Source organism: Pristis pectinata, chromosome 7 (assembly GCF_009764475.1).
Source record: "Pristis pectinata isolate sPriPec2 chromosome 7, sPriPec2.1.pri, whole genome shotgun sequence".
In the NCBI taxonomy this organism is placed as follows: Eukaryota; Metazoa; Chordata; class Chondrichthyes; order Rhinopristiformes; family Pristidae; genus Pristis; species Pristis pectinata.
Genome location: NC_067411.1, coordinates 53722020 through 53737822, shown reverse-complemented (window position 1 = coordinate 53737822; position 15803 = coordinate 53722020). Strand labels below are relative to the sequence as shown.

Here is a 15803-nt window from a genome sequence, read left to right as displayed (position 1 = left end):
TTGGGGGATGGGATCTGAACTGGAGAGACTGGGGAAGAGGTGTTTGGCTCTCAAATAGAGAGAGCTAGTAGTAGGTACAATAGGCAGGTGATAGAGAAGGGACATGCTCAGACCGGTTTTGAGATGTGTCTATTTTAACGCAAGGAGTATTGTGAACAAGGCGGATGAGCTTAGAGCTTGGATCAATACTTGGAGCTATGATGTGGTGGCCATTACAGAGACTTGGATGGCTCAGGGACCGGAATGGTTGCTTCAAGTGCCGAGTGTTAAATGTTTCAGAAAGGTCAGGGAGGGAGGCAAAAGAGGTGGGGGGGGGGGGGGGGTGGCACTGTTGATCAGAGATAGTGTCACGGCTGCGGAAAAGGTGGACATCGTGAAGGGACTGTCTACTGAGTCTCTGTGGGTGGAGGTGAGGAACAGGAAGGGGTCAATAACTTCACTGGGTGTTTTTTGTAGGCCACCCAATAGTAACAGGGATATCGAGGAGCAGATAGGGAAGCAGATCCAAGAAAGGTGTGAGAATAACAGAGCTGTTGTGATGGGGCATTTTAATTTCCCAAACATCGATTGGCATCTCCAGACAGTGAGGGGTTTAGATGGGGAGGAGTTTGTTAGGTGTGTTCAGGAAGGATTCTTGACACAGTATGTAGACAAGCCTACAAGAGCAGAGGCTGTGCTTGATTTGGTATTGGGAAATGAACCTGGTCAGGTGTCAGATCTCTCAGTGGGTGAACATTTTGGTGATAGTGATCATAATTCTATCTCCTTTACATTAGCACTGGAGAGAGATAGGAACAGACAGACTAGAAAGGCGTTTACTTGGAGTAAAGGGAATTATGAGGCTCTCAGGCAGGAAATTGGAAGATTAAATTGGGAACAGATGTTCTCAGGGAAAAGTACGGAGGAAATGTGGCAAATATTCAGGGGATATTTGGGTGGAGTTCTGCATAGGCACGTTCCAATGAGACAGGGGAGTTACGAGAGGATACAGGAACCATGGTGTACAAAGGCTATAATAAATCTAGTCAAAAGGAAAAGAAAAGCTTACAAAAGGTACAGAGAGCGAGGTAATGTTAGAGATCTGGAAGAGTATAAGGCTAATAGGAAGGAGCTTAAGAAGGAGATTAGGAGAGCCAGAAGGGGGCATGAGAAGGGCTTGGCGGGCAGGATTAAGGAAAACCCCAAGACATTCTACAAGTATGTGAAGAGCAAGAGGATAAGATGCAAAAGAATAGGGCCTATCAAGTGCAGCAGTGGGAAAGTGTGTATGGATCCGGAAGAAATAGCGGGGGTACTTAATGAATACTTTACGTCAGTATTCACTACAGAAAAAAAGACCTGGGGGATTGTAGTGGGGATTTGCAGCAGGCTGAAAAGCTTGAGCATGTAGGTATTAGGAAAGAGGTGGTGCTGAAACTTTTGGAAAGCATCAAGTTGAATAAGTCGCCGGGACAGGATGAGATGTACCCCAGGCTGCTGTGGGAGGAGAGGGAAGAGATTGCAGAGCCTCTGACGATGATCTTTGTGTCGTCCATGGAGACGGGAGAGGTTCCAGAAGATTGGAGGGTTGCAGATGTTGTTCCCTTATTCAAGAAAGGGAGTAGGGATAGCCCAGGGAATTATAGAACAGTGAGTCTTACCTCAGTGGTTGGTAAGCTTATGGAGAAGATCCTGATAGGCAGGATTTATAAACATTTGGTGAGGTATAATACGATTAGGAATAGTCAGCATGGCTTTGTCAAGGGCAGGTCCTGCCTTACGAGCCTGATTTAATTTTTTGAGGATGTGACTAAACACATTGATGAAGGGAGAGCAGTAGATGTAGTGTATATGAATTTCAGCAAGGCGTTTGATAAGGTACCCCATGCAAGGTTTATTGAGAAAGTAAGGAGGCATGGGATCCAAGGGGACATTGCAGTGTGGATCCAGAACTGGCTGGCCCACAGAAGGCAAAGGGTGGTTGTTAAACGGTCATATTCTGCGTGGAGGTCGGTGACCAGTGGTGTACCTCAGGGATCTGTACTGGGACCCTTGCTCTTTGTAATTTTTATAAAGTCCTGGATGAACCATAGAACAATACGGCACAATACAGGCCCTTCGGCCCACCATGTTATGCCACCCTTCAAACAACTCCTAAGACTATCTAACCCCTTCCTCCCACATATCCCTCGAACTTAAATTGTTCCATATGCTTCTCTAACAATCTCTTAAACTTGTCCAATGTATCAGCCTCCACCACCATCCCAGGCAGTGCATTCCATGCACCAACCACTCTCTGGGTGAAAAACCTCCCTCTGACAACACCTTTGAACTTCCCACCCAATACCTTAAAGGCATGTCCTCTTGTTTTGAGCATTGGCGCTCTGGGAAAGAGGCGCTGGCTGTCCACTCTATCTATTCCTCTCAATATCTTGTGTACCTCTATCATGTCTCCCCTCATCCTCCTCCTCTCCAATGAATAAAGCCCTAGCTCCTTTTGTCTCTCCTCATAATCCATAGTCTCTAATCCAGGCAGCATCCTGGTAAATCTCCTCTGCACCCTTTCCAACGCCTCCACATCCTTCCCATAATGAGGTGACCAGAACTGGACACAGTACTCTAAGTGTGGCCTACCAGAGTTTAGTAAAGCTGCATCATCACTTCGCGGCTCTTAAACTCGATCCCCCAATTTATGAAAGGTAACATCCCATTAACTACCCTATCCACCTACGAGTTAACTTTCAATGATCTGTGGATATGAACCCTCTGCACTGCCCAGAATCCTGCCATTTACCTTGTACTCTGCCTTGGAGTTCATCCTTCCAAAGGGTACGACCTCACACTTCTCTGGATTGAACTCCATCTGCCACTTGTCAGCCCAGCTCTGCATCCTACCAATATCCCTCTGCAAGCTTCTACAGCCCTCCACACTATCCACAACACCACCGAACTTTGTGTCATCTGCAAACTTGCTAACCCACCCTTCCACCCCCTCATCTAAGTCCTTAATAAATATCACAAAAAGTAGAGGTCCCAGAACCAATCCCTGCGGGACACCACTAGTCACAGCCCTCCAATCCGAATGCACTCCCTCCACCACAACTCTCTGCTTTCTACAGGCAAGCCAATTCTAAATCCACACGGCCAAGCTTCCCCAGATCCCTAGGCCTCTGACCTACTGAAGAAGCCTACCATGCAGAACCTTGTCAAACACCTTACTAAAATCCATGTAGACCACATCCACTGCACTACCCTCATCAGTCTTCCTGGTCACCTCCTCAAAGAACCCTATCAGGCTTGTGAGGCAAGATCTTCCCTTCACAAAGCCATGCTGGCTGTCCCTAATCAGTCCCTGTTTCTCCAAATGCTCAAAGATCCTATCTCTTAGAATCCTTTCTAACAGCTTACCCACCACAGACGTAAGGCTCACCGGTCTGTAATTCCCTGGACTATCCCTACTACCTTTTTTGAATAAGGGGACAACATTAGCCACCCTCCAATCCTCTGGTACCATCCCCGTTGACAATGAGGACTCAAAGATCCTAACCAATGGTTTAGCAATTTCCTCCCTCGCCTCACGAAGCAGCCTGGGGAATATTCCATCAGGCCCCGGGGACTTATCTGTCCTAATATTTTCTAACAACTCCAACACATCCTCTCTCTTAATATCTACATACTCTAGAACATTACCATCACCTACACTGTTCTCAGCATCATCAAGACCCCTCTCCTTGGTGAATACAGATGAGAAGTATTCATTGAGAACCTCACCCACTTCCACAGCTTCCAGGCACATCCTCCCACCTTTGTCTTTAATCGGACCTACCTTTACCATAGCCATCCTTCTGCTCTTTACGTACGAGAAAAAAGCCTTGGGATTCTCCTTAACCCTACTCGCCAAAGCCTTTTCATGTCCCCTTCTCGTTCTCCTCAGCCCTTTCTTAAGCTCCTTCCATGCTACTCTATATTCCTCATGAGCCCTGTCGGATCCTTGCTGCTTAAACCTTATGTATGCTGCCCTCTTCTTCCTAACTAGTTGTTCCACCTCTCTCGTCACCCACGGTTCCTTCACCTTACCATTGCTTCTCTGCCTCACTGGGACAAATTTATCCCTAACATCCTGCAAAAGACCCCTGAACATCGACCACATCTCCATAGTACATTTCCCTTCAAAAATGTCACCCCAATTTACACTCCCAAGTTCTCACCTTATAGCCTCATAATTCTCCTTTCCCCAATTAAATATCTTCCCGTCCTCTTTGCTCCTATCCCTGTCCATGACAATTCTAAAGGTTATGGAGCAATGGTCACTGTCCCCCAAATGCTCACCCACCGATAGATCTGTCACCTGACCCAGTTCATTACCTAAAACTAGATCTAATATGGCATTCCCTCCAGTCGGCCTGTCAACATACTGCATCAGGAGTCCGTCCTGGACACACTTAACAAACTGCGCCCCATCAAAACCTTTGGCACTAAGCAGGTGCCAATCAATATTTGGATAGTTGAAGTCTCCCATTATAATGACTCTGTTATTTTCGCATCTCTCCAAAAACTGCCTCCCAATCTGCTTCTCAGTATCCCTACTGCTACTGGGGGGCCTATAGAATACTCCCAGGAGGGTAACTGCCCCTTTGTTATTCCTAACTTCCACCCATATTGACTCTAGAGAGGATCCTTCTACATTATCTACCCTTTCTGCAGCTGTAACTGTGTCCCTGACCAGTATCGCCACCGCTCCTCCTCTTCTTCCCCCCCCATCCTTTTTAAAACACTGAAAATCAGGAATATTCAATATCCATTCCTGCCCCAATGTCAGCCATGTCTCTGTAATAGCCACAATATCATAGTCCCATGTATTTATCCAAGCTCTCAGTTCATCACCCTTATTCCTGATGCTTCTTGCATTCAAATAAATGCACTTTAGCCCATCCACCTTACTACTTTTATAGCCTGTACTCTGCTTCTCCTTCCTCAAAGCCTCTCTACCTGTCGGATCTGACTTTTGCCCATCCCCTTCTTCCTCTGACCTACTCCACCGGTTCCCTTCCCCCTTGCAATCTAGTTTAAACCATCCTGAACCACCCTAGCAAACCTGGCCACAAGGATATTGGCCCCCCTCAAGTTCGGGTGTAACCCATCCTCTCTGTACAGGTCCCACCTTTCCCTGAAGAGATCCCAATGATCCAAAAATCTAAAACCCTCCCTCCTGCACCAACTTCTCAGCCACGCATTTATCTGCCATCTCCTCCTATTCCTACCTTCACTATCGCGTGGCACTGGCCGCAATCCCGAGATCGCTACCCTCGAGGTCCTGTCCTTCAGCCTTCTGCCTAGCTCGCTAAACTCACTTTTCAGGACCTCATCCCACTTCCCAGCTATGTCATTGGTACCAACATGAACCACAACTTCTGGCTGTTCTCCCTCCTGCTCTAGAATCCTGTGGACCCGATCAGTGATATCCCGGACCCTGGCACGTGGGAGGCAACAAACCATCCTGGATTCATGCTCACTGCCACAGAACCTCCTATCTGTTTCCCTGACTATCGAGTCCCCTATCACTACCACCTTCCTTTTCTCCTCCCTTCCCTTCTGAGCAGCAGGACTGGTCCCAGTGCCACAGACCTGGCTACTGCTGCTAGGCCCCGGCAGGTCATCTCCCTCAACAGTCTCCAAAGTGGAAAACGTGTTACTGAGGGGAACAGCTTCCGGGGTCCTCTGCACTATCTGCCTGTTTGTTTTCTTTTTCCTTTTCCCTCCCCTGACAGTCACCCTTCTATCTACTTCCTGGACTCCAGAATTACCTGCTCTAAGTGGGGTGACCGTCTCCTTATGTACAGAGGAAGTGGAGGGGTGGGTTCGTAAGTTTGCAGATGATACCAAGGTTGGGGGTGTTGTGGATAGTTTGGAGCGCTGTCAGAGGTTACAGAGGGACATAGATAGGATACAAAGTTGGACTGAGAAGTGGCAGATGCAGTTCAACCCAGATAAGTGTGAAGTGGTTCATTTTGGTAGGTCAAATATGATGGCAGAATATAGTATTAATGGTAGGACTCTTGGCAGTGTGGAGGATCAGAGGGATCTTGGGGTCCGAGTCCATAGGACGCTCAAAGCGGCTGCACAGGTTGACTCTGTGGTTAAGAAGGCATATGGTGTATTGTCCTTCATCAATCAGGGAATTGAATTTAGGAGCCGAGAGGTATTATTGCAGCTATATGGGTCCCTGGTCAGACCCCACTTGGAGTACTGTGCTCAGTTCTGGTCACCTCACTACAGGAAGGATGTGGAAGCCATAGAAAGGGTGCAGAGGAGATTTACAAGAATGCGGCCTGGAATGCGGAGCGTGCCTTATGAAAGCAGGTTGAGGGAACTCGGCCTTTTCTCCTTGGAGCGACGGAGGATGAGGGGGAACCTGACAGAGGTATATAAGATGATGAGAGGTATTGATCGGGTAGATAGTCAGAGGCTTTTCCCCAGGACTGAAATGGTGGCCACAAGAGGAGATAGGTTTAAGGTACTGGGGAGTGGGTATAGAGGAGATGTCAAGAGTAAGTTTTTTACTCAGAGAGTGGTGAGTGCGTGGAATGGGCTGCCGGCAACGGTGGTAGAGGTGGATACGATAGGGTCTTATAAGAGACTGTTGGATAGGTACATGGAGCTGAGAAAAATTGAGGGCTATGGGTAAGCCTAGTAATTTCTAGGGTAGGGACATGTTCGGCACAGCTTTGTGGGCTGAAGGGCCTGAATTGTGCTGTAGTTTTTCTATGTTTCTATGTTTCATTCCTTTGAACTGCAAAGAGCATAGGCTTGGTCTGCTTATAATGTTTTCTTACAAGACAACATCCTCATCTCAGGAATCAGTCAATCAAGACGTGCATATTCTTCCCAAGATGAGACTAAAACTGTAGAATTCTCCAGGTGTGTTATCAACAACATTGTGTAAATTGTAGCAAGTTTCCCTTACCCTTGCTCATTGCTTATTATACAGGATATGCATACTAGATTTCAGTCATTCATGTACCAGTCACTGAAATTTCTCTGATGAACAATAGTTTTTTTTGGTAACTGTTGTTCTTGTTTGAAAAATATTTTGTTTTGCTGCATCTCCTCTCAGAACAAATACCTTCACATTTTCCACACATTATATATCATCTACCACCTTTAACCACTCATCATAATCTGCCATTATGCCTTTACAATATCATAGAGTCATACAGCAATACAGCACAGATACAGGCCCTTTGGCCCAACGAGTACATGTCGACCACATTGTCCACCTAGCTCGTCCCAATTTCCTGTGTTCGGCCCATAACCCTCCAGGCCCCTCCCCTCTATGTACCTATCCAAGTGGCTCTTAAATGATACTATTGTACCTGCCTCAACCATTTCCTCTGGCAGCTCATTCCATCTACTCACCACTCTCAGCATGAAAAAGTTGCCCCTCAGGTGCCTTTTAAATCTTTCCCCTCTCACCCTAAATTGATGCCCCCTAGTTTTGGATTCCCCTACCCCGGGAAAAAGACATCATTTATGAAAATGTCATATATCCTCTTGGCAGCTTACTTTTCCATTTAGCTTTGCTTCACCAGTGAAAACATAAGATATGGCAATTATCTTTAATGTAGATCGTATGTAGCTAAAGCCCACAATACTCCTTGCACCACCCTGTTTCTTACAGTCCATCAATCTAAAAACACAATCACTGGCAAATTTCCTTTCCAGGCACTACATAAAACTACGATGACTCTGCCTTATTGTCTAATAATTTTTTTTAAATGCTCTATTATCACAAAAAATGACGTTAGATAAGTTGATCAGTACATCCCTACTTTCTCTCACCATCCTTTCTTGAACGGAAGTGTTACATTTGTTGTTTTCCAATCCACTAATATTATCTTAAGGAATGGATCTAAGGGATCTTGGTGGATCATAACCAATCCTTCAACCATCTCCTTAGAACCGTAAGATGTAGACAGACAGATCTGACAGCTTTTAGTCCCATCAGTTTCTCTGATACTTTTTTCTTTATTGATATTGCTTTAAGTTCCAAGATAGCCCATTCATTCCTTGCTATATCTGGAATTCTGATTTATCCACTATTGTGTGGATGGATTCAAAAAACTTCTCAAACATTTTCTTATTCCTATCATAATTTCTTTTGTTTCACTCTCTAAGGAAGCAATCACATTTTCATTTTTGTTTTCTATACTTACATCTCCTCTCATTCCTCTTTTGATCAATTCTTTTGGTTGTCTTTTTTAAAAAAAAGTTCTCAGGTTTATAACTTTTTTTTACAACATTCTAAGTTTCCTTTTCTTCTTTGGCAGTCACTCAGCAATGAGGATGACTTGCTTCCACTCCAGTTTTCTGGGTTCAGAGATGGTTTACGAGGGTAACATGGGATCCATAAACTCTACCACAGGGATTCTTAAGCGAGTAGACAAAATGAGTAGATTGGGAGTTTGTTTGGGCTTCAGCGTGCTCCTGACAGGGACATCTTAATTTTCATACCGTATGATTCTAAGTGGTTATGGGCCAGAAATTCCCATAGTTATTGATAACCTTACATTTTTTTTTCAAGAAAGCTTTGAGAACGACCTGGAATTATTTCCTGTGTAATTCTTGCCAATAATCAGGATTAGAATGTAAAACATATGACCAGCCCACCAGAGCCCAAAGATTACTGCTGAGAATTTTGGCTGGGGAGAGGACACTGATCTCATTTTGTCAGTAGATTTGGAGGATCTTGCAGAAACAGCATTTGAAGGACCTTTCCACTGCATTGGGGTGCCCCTTGTTGGTAGTTTATTTCTCTAAAGCACACAGGAGGGCGGGGAACCACTACTGACCAGAAGACCACAAGCTCCGTGCCGTGTTCTAATCTAAAACCATTCTTCAGTGTTTAGTTAGTCATACTGGAACTGAGTTTTCAGTTTACTTTGCGCCAGACAATGAACCCAGTAAAATGGGAGGTGATGGAAGACATGCGATTCAACTAAATTAAGTTTCGATTCTACGACTTCACCACGTTGTGAAGTAGGTTCATCAACACGATACGTTAACCCGTTTCTATCTCCACAGATACCTGAGCTGTTTTTTACAATATTTTCTGTCTTTAATTCCCCGTGAATCCTGGCATTACATTTTAAATGCTTTTTTTTACTTCAATAAACGTTTAAATGACCGTTTCGGTGAGCAGCATTTATTGTGAACGTCACCTGTGAGTTTCCAGGGACAGCACCACTCCGCCGACATCTGAGAACCGCGGGCTCCTCGGTGCCGACGACGGCGTTTCCAGGACAGACTCCAATTCCCACAGTACTTTGTGCTCTCTCCCCGCCTTCCAACCAAATCAAAAGATGGCGGCAGGGCCAAGCGAGGCGAGCGCCGCCTCAGTCACCGCTTCCTACCACGCTCCTGACTATGAGTTGACGGATGTAAACACAAAAGCCTTCAACGTCGGTTCCTTCGGCAGTCTGTGGCGAGAGAAGCTGAAGAAGATGGACCTGGCGCTCGATATTGAAGAGGAAGTGGAGATGGGGCAGCAACTGGTTGACCAGCTGGGCCTCCCAGCGGACATGGTGGAAGAGCTGCAGGTGGTGTGCGGGTGAGAGCGCGATCCAAAACACGGTGGCTAGGTTGGGGGCTGGAGTCAATGGGGTAAGAGAGGGAGAGTGATGAGTTGATAGTAAGTGGTAACAACAGTGTTGATTTGGTGTGGTAGAACTGGGGATGGGGAGCGAAGTAATGACAGATTCCTGTGCATAGTACAGCACGGGAACAGTCCGTTCGGCCCATAATGTCTGCGCCGACCATGATGCTAATCCATCGAATCCCATATGCCTGCACAAGGTCCACATCCCTTTGTTCCTTGTCCGTTTGCGTGTCTGTGTAAATGCTGCTTAAACTGTGCGATCAGATCTGCTTCTACCACGTCTCTTAGCAGCGTGTTCCAGGCATATACTATTCTCTGTTAAAAAATGTATCGTAGATCTCCTTTGAACTTTCCCACTCTCACCTTAAGCTATGCAGACTAGTGCTCGTCATTTCTGTCCTGGGAAAAAGACTCTCACTATCTGCCCTATCTTTACCTCTCATAATTCTATATACATCTATCAGGTCGCTTGTCAGCCTCTCACACTCCAGTGAAAACAATCCAGGAATGCCCAACTTCTCCTTGTAACTAATACTTTATAATCGAGGCAACATTCATGGGAACCTCTAATGCATCCTTTCCAAAGCCTCCATATCCTTCCTGTAATTTGGCGACCAGAGCTGCACACAGTACTACAAATGTGGCCTAATGAAAGTTTTATACAGCTTCACCGTGACTTGCCAACTTTTATAATCAAAGCCCCGACTAGAGAGAAAGCATCGAGCAATACAGCACGGTTACAGGCTCTTTGGCGCAACAAGTCCATGCTGACCATGATACCTACCCAGCTAGTCTCAGTTTCCTGCACTCAACCCATATCTCTCTAAACCTGCCCCTCCATGTACCTATCCAAGTGTTTCTCAAATGATACTATTGTACCTACCTCAACCAGTTCCTTTGGTAGCTCGTTCCATATACTCACCACCCTCTGCATGAAATCTTTTAAATCTTTCCCCCTCACCCTAATCAATGCCCCCCTAGCTTTGGACTCCCCTACCTGGGGAAAAGAATCAGAATCAGGTTTATTATCACTGACTTCTAAGTCATGAAATTTGTTATTTTGCAGCAGCAGTACAGTGCAAAGATATAAAATTACTGTAAACTACAAAATAAATAAATAGTGCAAACAAAAAAGGAATAACGAGGTAGTTTTCTTGGGTTCGTGGACTGTTCAGAAATCGGATGGCAGAGGGGAAGAAGCTGTTCCTAAATTGCTGAGTGTGGGTCTTCAGGCTCCTGTACTTCCTCTATCCTTACGCTGTTACCATTCACCTTATCTATGTCTCTCATAATTTTAAACACTTCCATAAGGTCGCCCTTCATTCTCCTGTGTTCCAAGTAATAAAGACCTAGCCAGGTCAACCTCTCCCTCTAACTCAGGCCCTCTTTTCATAAATCTTTCCTGCACTCCTTCCAGTTTAACCACGTCTTTCCTATAACAGGGTGATCAAAACTGTACACAATACTTCAACGGTGGCCTCACCAATAACTTACACAACTACAACATAATGTATCAATGTAGCGACCTACCTCTGAAGCGAACGAACCGGCTCCGAGAACGGAGCGCACGTCAGCAGGAAGGTTCGGCAGCAAAATGGCACCAGGCCTTCTTTAACAGAAAGGAGAGAAAACCCGTGCGCGGGAGGAGTTCGGTGACATACCGAGGGCGTCAATTCTGCCCGGAGAGGGCGGGATCTGTATCGGGTTTAAAAGCTAGCACAGGTAGTTGAAAAATAAATCAGTCTCGAGTTCAGACCTCCAACTGCATGTTTCATTCTTAGCTCAGTGCGTGCGTAGCACCTTGCTACACCAACTCTTATACTCAGTGGCCTGACTAATGAAGGTCAGTGTGCAAAACGTCTTTTTCACCACCCTGTCTACCCATGATGTGCTTTCAGTGAACTAAGCGCTTGAACTCTTGGCTCTCTCTGTTCCATTACACTCCCTAGAGCCCTACCATTAATAGTACAAGTCCTACGCTGGTTTGACTTTCCAAAATGCAACACCTCACACTTACCTGAATTGAAATCCAATTTTGAATGCACCTAACTAGCTCTCCCTGGATTCCATAGGGCCTAACCTTCCAGACCAGCCTACCATGCGGGACTTTGTTGAAGGCCGTGCTAAAGTCCAAGTAGACAACATTGACTGCCCTACCCTCATCTACCTTTTTGGTTACCTCTTCAAAAAAAAAACTGTAAAGGTTTGTCAGGTACAACTTTCCACACACAAAGCCATGCTGACTCCTCCTAGTCAGACTCTGTCTATCCAAAGAAACAAGATGCTGGAATCTAGATGAAAAACACTATGATGCTGGAGGAACTCAGCAGGCCAGGCAGCATCCGTGGATAAAAGCAGATGTAGTCCTGAAGAAGGGTCCTGACCTGAAACATTGACCACCTGCTTTTCTCCACAGATGCTGCCTGGCCTGCTGAGTTCTTCCAGCATCGTAGTGTCTTTCATCTGTCTTTCCAAATGCTGGTAGATTGTCTCCCTCAGAATTCCTTCCCGTAACTTCCCCACTACTGATGTTAGGCTGACTGGCCTGTATTTCCTTGGGTCTTTGCTACCCTCCTTAAACAATGGAACAACATTGTTGTTATCAGACTGATGAAGGAAAGTATGCCATACACCTTCTTTACCACCCTATCTGTTCATCTTGCACTTTCCGGGAGCTATGGATTTACACCCAAATTTCCCTCTGTACATCAATGTCCCTAATTTACTTATACTATCAGTGATCTAGATGATAATGTGGTAAATTGGATTAGCAAGTTTGCTGATGACACTAAGATTCGAGGCATTGTGGACAGCAAAGAAGGCTTTCAAAGCTTGCAGAGGGATCTGGACGAATTGTAAAATGGGCCAGAAAATGACAGATGGAATTTAATGCAGACAAGTGTGAGGTGTTGCATTTTGGAAGGACAAATCAAGGTAGGACATACACAGTAAATGGTAGGGCACTGAGGAGTGCAGAGGAACAAAGGTATCTGGGAGTTCAGATACATGATTCCCTGGAAGTGGCATCATAGGTAAACAGGGTTGTAAAGAAAGCTTTTGGCATCCTGGCATTCATAAATCAAAGTATTGAGTATAGGAGTTGGGATGTTATGGTGAGGTTGTATAAGTCATTGGTGAGGCCAAATTTGGAGTATTGTGTGCAGTTCTGGTCACCTAACTATAGGAAGGATATCAGTAAGATTGAAAGAGTGCAGAGAAGAGTTACTAGAATGTTGCTGGGTCTTCAGGAGTTGAGTTACAGGGAAAGATTGAACAGGATAGGACTTTATTCTTTGGAGCGTAGAAGAATGAGGGGAGATTTGATAGAGGTTTACAAAATTATGAGATTTATAGACAGAGTAAATGCGAGTAGGCTCTTTCCACCTAGATTAGGAGAGATAAGTACGAGAGGACATGGCTTTAGGGTGAAAGGGGAAAGGTTTACGGGGAACTTCTTCACTCAGAGAGTAGTGGGAATGTGGAAAGGGCTGCCATCTGACGTGGTAAATGTGGGCTCACTCTTAAGTTTTAAGAATAAATTGGATAGATACATGGACAGGAGAGGTCTGGAGGGTTATGGACTGGGTGCAGGTCAATGGGACTAGTGGAATAAAGTTTCGGCACAGACTAGAAGGGCTGAATGGTCTGTTTTCTGTGCTGTAGTGGTCTATGGTTCTATAGTATCTCAGTCTTCAGTAATCCCAGTAGATTACTAGTACTGAGACTTGAGGTAGCAATGACTGATTGCAGGAAAATAGCTTTTATAATTGCACATAAATAAGGTTGGCGATCAGGATAATGACTAAATTAACTGGATGCAGAAATATATGCTAAGTTTCTCAATATAGTGATGTAAAAACTAAAAATGCTAGAAATATTTATCATGAAGCAGTTAAAAGAGAAACAGACTTTTTCTGCTTAGTGAGTGTATTTTTAACAGATGATGTCAGTGATAAATTTTGGCTGTTGACTTTCTGGGAGAAGAGTTTGTAATCTCCCTTGAAAACATTCTACAGCAAATCTCCGATAATCCGCCATGCTCTGGACTTTTGTGCCAGACTAGTGGATTTTTCCCAAGATTCTTTTAGTTTATTTACGATGTCACAGTATTATAATAAATTCTCCATTGAACTCAGTCTCAGGGGAGAGTGGGAGCTAGGATCCCAGTCAGTTTCGGGAGAGCTGGGGTCCTGGTCAGTCTTGGGGAAGCATAAGAGCAGGTGAATTTCAGTGGAGTATGGGAGATGTTATCTGGTGATCCAGATGCTGAACCATCAGGAATTCCTAATGGTCAGATAGCAGATAATTAGAGTATTACTGTACTACCTTTAACTTGTATAATTAAGGTTTGCCATTCATAAGGAGTAAGGGGTGCTTGCCCTACCTAACTGAAGATATTCAGAAACATTGGATGCAAAATAAAGGTTCCTTGTCTTTCTGAAAAAAAAATTATGGTCTAATTTGGCAATATCCTTCAAAGTATAGATGGCAGTAGCATTGTGTTATTGTAATAATTTGATAGTTTGGGACCTTCGCCTTTTCTTTTCAGTAAATTTATAGTCAGGCTTGATGCAGAGATTTGAAATTCTGTTTAACTCATATTGGAGATCATCTGTGCCACTCTCTCCCAGTTTCCTCGGTCCGGACAAAATTCTATCAGCTTGCTAGTTTAAGAGGACATAATATGCTTTGCATTAGTAGTTTAGTATTTTGAATTGCAATCAGTATTACAAATGACTTAATTGAAATATTTTGTTTATTTTGAACAGTGTAAATACGTTGGATTGCTCAGAGGACACACCCGATACAGATGTCATTCCACAAGATACAGATCTGGTCACATTGCAGTATGTTTGAGATTACTATTTAGTGTTTAAAAGAAACATCTTAAAGACATAGTAGTAATTTTAACTATTATTTCGGAGGAAATCTTCAATCCTGACCTGGATACATGGTGAAGAAACTACAGATTATAAATTAGGAACAAATGTTTAATATCCTGTATTTCCATGCATCCTTGTCAGTCTTGGGGAAACATGGGAGCCAGGTCAGCCAGTTTTTCTTGGATTGCCTGTTAATCTTGTTGTGTTTCCTTCCCTTTATCCTCCCTGGAATAGTGGATACTTCTCAATCCTGCAAGCAAGATGTGATTTTAGTTCATTTTCTGTTCATAGGGTTTCTTAGATCATTGTTATATATTTTGGGGAGAGTTGTCCTGATCTTGGTCCCTGCTACATAGAAAATGTGATTGCTATAAGACTGGTATGCCTGGATTCCAGCAAATTGTGTGGGATTAAAGGGATGAAACTGGTGAAATTAATGTTTGACAGGCATCTGGAATCCTCTTTCTCTTGTATGCTGCAGGTCTAATGTTTGAAGTGCTGGAGGGTGTGATGGGGGTACAGGGCTGTTAGCATTAGGATTTATTTCTTTTTACAATAATTTTATTAATTCCGCAAAGAAAATACAGAGTACATGAATCAAAAAGGTAAGAATACTACTAAGTACATTATGTTAAATCATACTTGAAATCACAATACTCTAATTATAACACATAATTAATTAATAACAAATACATTGGAATAATATTATTTTTTTATTATATAAAAAAAAACCACTACCAAGACCGAAGCTGTTTAATAAAGAAAAGTGACAAGGAAAAGCCCTTGACACATGGCGATATCAGCCACCAAATCGAAGGTTTTGAAAATACAGCATACAGCGTTTGAAAATCTAAGATTCAGAAATTGAACAGCGGATCTCCTCTAAATTTAGGTATGACATAACATCCCGTAACCATTGAGCATGAGTAGGTGGAGTGACTTCCTTCCATTTAAGCAACGCAGCCCTCCTGGCTATAAGAGAAATAAAAGCCAAAATGTGTAGATCAGAAGCCTCCAAAGTTGTATCTTTTTCTCCAACAATCCCAAATAATGCAGTCAAAGGATTAGGTTTAAAATTTATTTTAAAGAGAACAGAAAAAGTTTGAAACGCTTCTGTCCAATATTTTTTAAGACTCTGACATGTCCAAAACGTGTGGATTAAAGAAGCCTCTCCATTATTGCATTGATCACAATAAGGAGATACATCCAAATAAAAACGGGATAGCTTGTCTTTAGACAAGTGAGCTCTATGGACCACTTTAAATTGAAGGAGAGAATGACAGGCG

At 43.9% G+C, this 15803-nt stretch overlaps 2 protein-coding genes across 4 annotated transcripts in view; one reads left to right on the top strand and one right to left on the bottom strand.

Annotated features, from left to right (window-relative positions):
• Positions 1-9333, bottom strand: part of LOC127572255 (tetratricopeptide repeat protein 39B) — a 205420-nt gene extending 196087 nt beyond the window's left edge. Inside the window, exon 1 of one of the 2 annotated variants that reach the window (XM_052019233.1) lies at positions 9198-9333. The gene's annotated coding sequence lies outside the window, so the exon portion shown is untranslated. The remainder of the gene's footprint in view (positions 1-9197) is intronic. The other variant, XM_052019234.1, reaches the window with a different exon arrangement.
• snapc3 (small nuclear RNA activating complex, polypeptide 3) overlaps positions 9268-15803 on the top strand; it is a 50521-nt gene continuing 43985 nt past the window's right edge. The window contains exons 1-2 of one of the 2 annotated variants that reach the window (XM_052019238.1): positions 9268-9586; positions 14404-14481. In XM_052019238.1, coding sequence (XP_051875198.1) covers positions 9339-9586; positions 14404-14481 — 326 coding nt within the window. In that variant the 5' untranslated portion in view covers positions 9268-9338. The remainder of the gene's footprint in view (positions 9587-14403; positions 14482-15803) is intronic. The other variant, XM_052019237.1, reaches the window with a different exon arrangement.